At 35.1% G+C, this 10,392-nt stretch overlaps 1 protein-coding gene across 1 annotated transcript; it reads left to right on the top strand.

Moving 5' to 3' along the window:
- The first annotated feature begins 287 nt into the window (after positions 1 to 287).
- LOC106050597 (uncharacterized) lies at positions 288 to 8,742 on the top strand. The gene is made up of 2 exons (XM_013205612.2): positions 288 to 511; positions 6,850 to 8,742. Coding segments are annotated over exons 1-2 (1,608 nt in total). The 5' UTR covers positions 288 to 510; the 3' UTR covers positions 8,457 to 8,742.
- Positions 8,743 to 10,392: the final 1,650 nt, after the last annotated feature.

Raw genomic sequence — 10,392 nt, 5'->3', positions numbered from 1 at the left:
CCTCAGCACAAGTTGTGTCACGTGGTTATGACTTCTCCGTTTTCTTTTACACCGTAGAGTGCACGCACGCTCAGACACGAGACAAGTGTCTCTCCGAGCCCCCGCGTTCCCCCCAAACATCGCGCACTGCACAGGTTTTTAATCCCACCCCCCACCGCCGTCACCGCAATCCACATATGGCATTAACGATGTCCTATAGTAATCGATTTCAGATTATTTTTAACTCTCTCTCTCTCTCTCTCTCTCCCTCTCTCTCTCTCTCCCTCTCTCTCTCCGCTCATTAAAGTATGTTGTGCTTTAACTAGCCAATGATTAGACCCTCATGTATCTGTACGTGGACGTCGCATGCTATAAACCCTTGCCCTGTACTAGACTTACTGAGTGTTTCCTTTGGGAGTCCTTCAGAGAAGGGACATACCTTTCAGTCAAGAAATGTCACTACATGTCTATAATGAAAATGCCACGTAGAAGAGGATAATTTCACGCCTACTCGGAGATTGTGAATCCTAAAGTGAGTAATATATATTTTCAAATGTGCGCTTGTGGGAGTTAGACCACTTTTCAGGAGTGGTACTTGTATCGCCTTGTGGACATTTGGTGTGGCGGCACCCAAACGGGTCGGTGGGTCTGTCGCCGAATAAACAGCTTTTCCGTTTTAATGTAACCTAAACCTTCTCTGAAGTTCAAACCCAGTATATAGCTTAAATATAGGTTTACAAGGCGTTACGTACATCCAGGTTTGGATTCAGTTTTCGAAGTCCCATTAAAACCTAACGCGTTAATAGGACACTAGTGAAGGATTGATAATAATGTTACACAATTTGTGTTTCTGATTATGGACTAATGACATAAGGCAATTTGAAACTCGATAACATCTTGTCTTCGGAACAAAAAGGATACAAAACAAACAAACAAACAAAAATGACATTAAAATTCATACTAATCAAACTAAGACCAATATTTACAAAATACTAAAACGTAAACCTGAAAATAAACAAGGTTACAAAGACAGATAGTGTAGAAACGCAAACTCAATATCGGCCCCCGAAGTGGTCTAGTTAGGCAGTTAGAACGGCAGGTTTCACTATTTTCAGAAAGACTCTAACAAACTACAACCCTATCTCCATCGATACAAAATGAAGGTTAAGTTCAATGTGAACCTGGCCCAACGGATGTTATTGAATAATTGTTTTCATTGTTTTGTAAAATATCAATCTCACATTCAAAGCCTCATCAAAAAAACTTTACATATAATTTGGTGTTATTCTATTGTATTTGTATACTTCGCTTAATGTGATTGATATGAAATTTCTAATTGATTGTTCTTTTAAATTATATTCGACTTGTAGGCAAACTAAATTAATTTTTTCCCTTTAAAAAGTAAACATTTTGTTTGAAGTATAAGTAGCTAGTATGACAGAGAGTAATTACTTTAATAGTTTGTTTTTTTTTAATTTTAAAATCCAAAAATCGAAAACCGGTCGTATAAATGTGTTGCAGTAATATTTATCAATTTGCTTCCCTAAATCATCTTCTGTGTTCTTTTGTTTGTTCTATAAATAGTGAATATGTGTAAAAATGGTGTATTTTTACGAAAAAAAAATGTTTGATGTTTGAATAGTTTATTTTAAAAATTAAATTTATCGCTTTCTGAAAAAACAAAAGTAGCCGTTGCATCAGAACTTTGAAAGATCTAAAATATCATGATGTCGGATTATCAATCTTTTCTAGTTTACAAGATATAAACGGAACGGACGGACAGACAGACCACACAAAACTAATAGCGGCTATTCCTTTAGGGGGCTGCTCAAAATTAGACAAGTAAATAATCTATCAGTATTTGTTTTTTCTTATTACGTTCTTTACGACAAACATGCAAAATCTCTCTGCAATTTGGACGTTTGGAAATAGCAGTAGTTGTCAGTTCATCTATCACAAAAATAAAACAAATGTTTTGTAGCGTATTTTTCCCTGGTCCACTCCTAATCCACTCCGAAACACATCACACGGCCATCGAACTGGCTTCACTACATAGCACAATGACGTACTTCCATGTTAACACAGATTTGTGTGTGTGGAACGAATCCAGTTGTTCAACCTCCAATCTTTTCTTCATTAGGTAGTCTGAACTGTAAGGAACTAGGTCTACAACAAAGTCTACCACTAATTATAGAAAGACTTAAATCTGTTGTGACCGTGGCTTGTAGATTTGTACACTTGGACTTGGGCCATAATTTCGTTCACATTTTTATTATATTGCACTGATAGCTGTGCTTCGTTACGTTGCAATAGATGATAGACTAGGCCCCTATATGTTTAATTATTTTTGCTGAGGCAATTTATTTTTTCATCTTATAAAAAACGGGCCGCATTTCAAAGAACCACCACACATACTTATGATTTGTGAATTCTAGTTTGCATGTCCTCTTCCTCGCAGATACAAATAGTCCTAACTACTCTTCACCTACTGTACGACAATCCCTTTCTCATGCTACATAAACTTCTTAGTCTATTATCAGGGCCGGAGTTAAGGGAGGATCGGCGGAGATACAGCTCCGGGGACTCCAAAAGAAGGGGGCCTCAACAAGAGAGATGAAAATATATTGGGATGTAGACGGGTCTGAATAGGTAATTGCAGTCCCAGAATTTACGACAGTGCGTTTATCAAGGGCCTTACCCTCCACAGTATACACTTTCTTTACAACTAAAATATGCATATTATTTTTTTTAAAAGGAAAGAGATATTATATTTAATAGAACTCTACTTTATTTATACTGTATTTGCCATGCTTTAAAATACCCGGTACAAATATTTTCATCATAAATGGGACTGTATTATAGCGTTTGAAAAAATGTAGGGGCCTCCACATACTTAAATCCGACCCTGTCTGTGAAATGTTTTTTTTTACATTTGTTTTGTATTTGGAGGGGGAAAAACTAAGTTAATTTAATGTTATAAAGTGTCTACAATTGCGTGCTTTAAGAGTCCCATTCATTGTTTTAACACTTATTGGAACGTATTAACAAAGAAAACAAGATTTCATATAATGGACCAACGAAATTAAAAAAAAACAAGATTGCAAAGAGAGTTTGTGTTACACAAACTCAGAGGCGGCCCCCGTCGAAGTCGGATCCCTGTCGGATCTGCATATTCGCAAATAATATTCAAGAGGTGATTTAATTTTGATGTAAAATGTTTTACACGTTTCGGATGTTCCTTCAGAGTTGAAGATAATTACTTCCTAGTCCAAACCTCCCGCAGGACGACGGGGGATGGGAGCGGGCAGGGTTTGAACCCTGGGCCATCCATAAATCTGAACGACAGTCCAGCGCGCAAACCGCACGACCAGGCAGCCATCCGATGGTCAAAAGTAATAATGTTTCAAAGATTCATTTGCCGTAAATTTAAATTTGAATTTAATAAAAAAAATAGTAGATTAGTTTTAGTATATTAAAACATTACAATATTGATCAAAACGTTTGGAAATGAAAATCTACACTTTTTTTACACTTTAAGTTTAGAAATTGAAATTCTACATATTAATCTAGTCTATTTTAGTCTAAACTCTAAAATAATTTTAATTAGAATATAAATCCAGATCAAGATATACTGTAATAAAACTCTAGATCTAGTTTAAAAAATCTAGATTAGATCTAAATCAAGATATCATTCCTTTTTTAAACGCGAGTCACATAACGAGGCTTCATAAACATTACTATGCCGAGTTCTTTTTTCATTTCGTTTGAAGAATTAATTCCATATAACGTCAGAGGGAAAAAAAACACTACGTCACACGGCCTAGCTAGAATAAAAATCGCCTTCATCTATAAGAGCCATTTATCGAGTGTTCATAGACTTTGGTGCACCGAGTGCGTTCTTTAAGCATTTCATTTAAAGAATTCATTCCATATGACGTCAAAGGAAAAAAAAAACACTACGTCACACGGCCTAGCTAGAATAAAAATCGCCTTCATCATTACGAGCCTTTTATCGAGTGTTCATAGACATTGGTGCACCGAGTGCGTTCTTTTAGCATTTATTTTAAAGAATTCATTCCATATGACGTCAAAGGAAAAAAAAAACACTACGTCACAAGGCCTAGCTAGACTAAAAATCACCTTCATCAACACGAGCTATTTCTCGAGTGTTCATAGACATTGGTGCACCGAGTGCGTTCTTTTAGCATTTCATTTAAAGAAGTCATTCCATGTGACGTCAAAGGAAAAAACAAAACACTACGTCACACGGCTTAGTTAGACTAAAATATGTTTTCATTAATACAAGCAATTTTTTCGAGGGTTAATAGACATTGGTGCACCGAGTGCGTTCTTTTAACATTACATTTAAAGAGTCCATTCATATGACGTCAAAGAAAAAAAATTCCATTACCTCACAATAGGCTAGTACCGGTACCATAAAAAAAAATGTCTTTATTTACACGAGATATTTAACGAGGGTTCATAGACATTGGTGCACTGAGTTCTAATAGAATTTATTTAAAAAGGATCAAAGCCGCATTGTTTTTGCGTTTTGTCTGTCAGTCGGTCTGTCCGTCATCTTGATATAAAAAAGACAACTAAAAGTTATTAAAAATTGATTAACCTTTATTTTAGGTTTCAAAACATGGCAATAATTTTTAGGTATGAACACAATTGAAAAGTTTATATAATAGATTGTTCCGGATGTTTGTATAAAAAGTAAAAGAAAAAGAGAATTTCAGATAAATGTAATACTGTTAATTAAATTTTTTGGATGGTCTCGTATAAAAATTAGATGTACTACAGCCACGTGGAGAGATTTTCATACCTTACTTTGGTGTTTGGATTCTGTTTTCCTTAAAAATCGGAACATAATATTAACGATAATAAGATTTTTTAATGTTTTAGGTAGAAAGATAAATGTACTGTAAGAGAGTAGTGAGTTAAAATATTTTTCATAAAAATCCGTAAAAACATTATTTCGTAAATGAGAAGATTATTTGTTTATTAATTAGAAGAGGGAGTTCAAACAATTATTTGGCGTTAGTAGATTTTTAAATAAATTCGGAAATTTCTGGCGACGATTTGTAAGAAACAAAATCCGGAACTTTCTTTATCGATTACAAAACTTCTATGTTATGTTTTAACAAGAAAATTAAATGTCTAAAAAGTAATTTTCAGTAATCAATTCTAGTAAATTACTTTTTTTTTAAAGCCCCGAACAACCTATTGTCGATATTTTAATTTTTTTTTTAAAGATGAAAATACGGAACAATTTGATATTGATAACCAAATTATAGTGACGCATTGTCAAATAATATAAGTGTAATATTAGTAAATTATGCGATTTCAAACAATCATTAGGCATAATTCATGTTTTATAAAACAATATCCGGAACATTTTTACACTTAATGAAATATAAATCAGTATAGAGATTTTGATTTAGCATTAATATGCTATTTACATAAAAAACGGAACAACATATTATTGATAATGTGTTTTTGCAACGTTTAAGCATGGAAATTGAATGTAATATAAATTAGAAGAGCAAACAAACATTTGTTGGGGTTGATTAGTTTTGCACAAAAAAATCCGGAACAATTAATTTTTAGATACTTAAAACTATTGAGATGTTACGGGAGGAACATTAAAGTGTAAATCAGATTTTCAATAGCTTTTAGAGTTCTAGTTTTTTTAATCTAATCGTGACGGACAGACTGACCAACAGACAAAACGCACAAAAATAATCTTCTTTTATTCGGATGGGGGCACTAAACAAAAAATAAATAAAATCTGATTTTTTAAAAAAGTTTAAGGAATTGGTTTAGCACCTGATCATGGAGCGACGTTACGCTACTGCACGAAAATCGCTGCATAAAAAGTCCATTAAAAAAAAATGTGCGTGATATTTACATACAAAATGCATTATTAGCCTTTATAAACAAACAGAAATGTTTTCTTTTAATTTTAGCAGCTAGTTGACCAGAAAAAACATCTTTAACTATTATTTATATTTGTTGTAAACATTTCCTGTACATTTTAAAAATATATTTGACTTAGTGATACTGAAAATACACGAAAATTGGTCATCTTTGTTAGCATATTCTAACATTGCCTCCCTTACATTTACGTAATTGTTTTAGAATTGGTGTATTTTTATGAAAAAATCGCTTGCATAATTAATTTTATAAATTAAACGGTTTGCTTTTAGAAAACCAAAAGTAGCCGTTGCACCTAAACTTTTCAAGCCGCATTTATTGATGAAATAATATTTTTCATATCTCTTCTAGTTTTCGACGGACAGACGGACATTTTGCACAAACCTAATAGCGGCTTTTTCCCCTTATGGGGGCCGCTAAAAAGCCCAGTTTCAAATTAAAAACAAATATCCATGTACATTTTAAACCACCATTACATTCAATTATTTGATATTTTATCATTTTATTTGGAGGCAAGACGACAATAGTGACATTCAATTTAGAGTCCTTGAGATTGTTTAGTTTATCTGAAAATGTCTAATAGCTGCAGGTGTTGGGATATGTCTGATCAGGGCCGGATTCAAATAAGTTGATTCCCCATACTTTTTGGTTTCGAAAAGTTATTAAAAAATTCAATTAATAATAATGCTTAGACCGACATCTTAAAAACTTTTTATATTTTTAGAAGAATGATATAGAGTACTTGTAAATTTTATATCATTTTCCTTCATTAAAAACATTTAATAGACATATTTTAGTGCAAAAAAGAATACTTTGAGGCTTTGGTTGAGTCGCTACCCTAAATCTCTCTCTCTCTCTCTCTCTTGTCTGTGTAATTCGATTTTTATTAATTATTATTGTAATATATATATATTTATATATTTATTGCAGTGGGTATCCTGGGATTTGACTTCCGGTTGCCGGACATGGTGAGAAAATACTTCGTTCTGATTGGCTGTGTTCTTCTTATCATGCCCGTGTCGGTGTCGGTTTATTTCGGCAATTTCTACATCTATATTTCTTCGTATTATTACGTCAATGCCTCCAAAGTGACTGTTTGGATTGACCCTTTGTGGCTGTCGTCCGCTTTCAAAATCCTACAACCCATCGGCATGGTGCTTGCTGGTTTCGTAGAAAAGAGAACCAAAAATTTGAACACCGGCATCGCTTTGGGAGCTCTCTTGCAGAGCTCATCCGTGGTCCTAAGCTACTGGGCGATTGCTGAACCTTTAGCACTGCTGATGACTTTCGGCATCCTTCAAGGTATAGCAGGAGGAATTTTACTAGCGCTGCCATATAAGAAGGCATCGCAGGTTTTTCCTGAAAAAAGAGGTTTAGCGTTTGGTATACTATCTACAGGACCAGGTAGTTTCCCTTTGCTGCATATGGTTTTGTCTTATTATCTGATCAACCCAGACAACAAGGCCACTGATGTTGAGATAGGGAACATTCGCTATTTTACTGATGCTGATCTTATCAACAGGGTGCCATCTTTTTTCTTTAAAATCGGATTATTTACGACAGCTCTGCAAGTTGTAGGATTTCTTTTGATTCTTCTTCAAAGACATGATTTATCAAAGGAGAACAGCCAGTCTACAGTGTTGCTTGACAAATCAGACTCAACTGATGATTGTAAAAAGAATGACTCCAAAACTGTTTCTAATGACAGTTGCTGTGAATTGACGAATTCTAAAAGTTGTGTGAATGTAAAGAAAACGGAGTATTTAGTGACGTGTGAAAAGTCAACACATAGCATTGAGATGGATAAAACAGAAGACGTCTTAAAGGAAGAGTGTCAGATATCATCGATCAAAGAGAGCGATTGTTCTCAAGCAGGCAATGGCGTTATCGTCGAGGGAGAGGAATCTTCAGACGAAGAAGTGGACGAACCTAAAGACTTTACTACCAAAGAAATGCTCATGTCATGTTCCTTCTGGAAAACTTGGTTGATCTTCGCCCTGTTGGGCCATACTTTCTTCATCCACCTGAACCTTTACAAGCAGTTTGGACTGACGGTCATTAACGACGACAACCTGCTCGTTATGGCCGGCACCATCAGCTCCTTCGTCCTCATGCTCTTTCGTCCTGTGGTGGGCATCATGTCCGACAAGTTCGGGATGAAGCCCATTCTAGTCATCACCTGCGCATGCGCCAACGTCTTCATGACCATGATGACCATCTCTCTGTACACCTTTCCGCCCATGTACATTGTGTTTGTTGGTCTGGAGTTTTACGCCGTCTCCGCCGTGAAGGTGTTCTATTACATGGCGCCCATGATTATGTTCGGCCCCACCCACTTCGCCACCAACGTGGGACTCATGTCTTCCTCACAGTGGATTACATTTTTTGTTGGTCCAGTCATAGCGCCGGCACTGATCAAGTCTGTCGGCTGGGCCTACGTGATGATGAGTGGTGCCGCAGCCGCCGCCGTGGCTTTCTTTTTGGGCGTGTCACTGCCAGAAGCAAAGGCGAAAAAATCTTCCACTAAACTTCAATAACTTCAAACTTTTGCATCCTTTCCATTGATTATCATTGACTACGAATTACTAATTAATGCATTATATAATGTTATTCTTTTCATACACAGAATACTCTCATTTGTTATATGAGATTTTCGACATGTTATTTGTTACTTTGCTCACAGACTATCTCTTGCAAGGCTTGTCCAATACATTAACTTAGCATGCATAGCGAGCTGAATTCCTTTTTGATTGATATTATTCTTTGTATTTATTTGTAATGACAAGCATTTATTAAATGATAATGTGTTCTGATATAACGCAATGATTTTCTCAGGTTTGTTCGGTCTCAGTGTTTCCCAAACTGTGCTCCACGGAACACTAGGGTTGCGCGAGGCTTGAAAAGGTGTTCCATGAGCTATTTGTACAGTTAACTAGCAGGCCACCACGTGACTGATTCTGAAGTATACAGAAAAGAACAATTGATATGATCTAGATTCTGACTCTATAATGGAATCAAAGATAAAAAGATTAACCTTTAAATGATAAAGAGTTCCTCAATAGTTCAAAATAATCAAATGTTATTTTACGTCTGTTTCTAACATCCAGTTTGTGAGAAGCAGGACTTAAAATATAAACAGGCGGCTTGAGGTCCCGTCAGATATTAGAACTGGGTTTATCAATCTCGTGCCTGATATCAAGAAGTCAAGCTCTTTAAGAACACAACTCCCTCAAAGTCATTAAACCTTCATTTTTTATGCTTATTTATGTATATTTTATTAACAATTAACAATATTGTTTAACTATAGTTATTCTTTATTAAAACAAATGGGAAATGATCATACCTAGAAAAAAAAAGTGAAGGGTTTTCTACATTGTCTGAAAAATGGGCTGTGTTCCGTTAAATAACAAAGTTTGAGAAACACTGTTCTAGTGTTCTATGTTAATATTGATCTCTCTAGAGTGGGCTCTCTTCTTTACTATATTAGCAGTTACCAACTAGTTTTAATGATTGTATTAATTAGTATCTAATGTTTAATTAATCAGCTCTATGTTCAATTTTTGAACGCCTTTTAAGTCCACACAAATCTAATGGATACTTGACTTTAGTTGAGAAAGTAAAGGCGATTGGTTCTTGTGCTGGTCACATGACACCCTTGTTGACTGTCGGCCATAGGAACAGATGACCTTTACATCATCTGCTCTATAGAACCCAAGGTCTGAAGTGGGTAATTTACTTTTACACTATGTTATGCATTTACCATTAAAGCGAATTAATATTTATGTCTCCATAGAAAATGAAAACATTGTTATTGATTTACAAGCAGAGTTTAAACTATATTTCTGTGCCAGTTTTAAAAAAAAGAGAATGATAAATTCTCAACAATGAATGTGTTGAGTCAACAGTAAGCCAACCATGATCCAAGCGGCAACTACCTTATTAGGCCGGCAAAGTTTCAGCTTAATCCGAGAATGGGTGTTAGAGAAAAAACGTGTACAAACTTTTTACCAAACAGACAGAGTGAGTTGAACTTGATATAAGCTTTGTAAGGTTGCATTCCATGGGTTCGAAAAAAAAATCCACCAGGTCTCTCCACACTTTAGAGATCTTTCCCTTCTTACATGTATCTCTAGGGAAATGGAACTATGTCTACTTGTTAGAGATTCTCCCGAACAAGTCTAGAAAACAGAAGTACTTGCTAAAGATTCTTCCAAGTAACTCTAGGGATGCGTTACACCTCATAAGGAATTTGGTCAGCAAAATCATCTCTGTTAATGTGGTCGATTGTTCTTTTATATTACAGTAGGTCACCCTTTCTCTCTGAAATTATTTTTCCTCTTTTCGATAGTATTATTCGTTTTGCTCATTTGTATTTCACTATCCTGTTATGATTAAACTTCAATAAATTTGTTGCTAGTTATCAGGAAATGTTATATTTGGTATCAAATTATAGGAGAATGCATGTCCTTACAC

Source organism: Biomphalaria glabrata, chromosome 6 (genome assembly GCF_947242115.1).
Source record: "Biomphalaria glabrata chromosome 6, xgBioGlab47.1, whole genome shotgun sequence".
Taxonomy (NCBI): Eukaryota; Metazoa; Mollusca; class Gastropoda; family Planorbidae; genus Biomphalaria; species Biomphalaria glabrata.
This window is presented reverse-complemented; position numbering and strand designations above follow the sequence as displayed.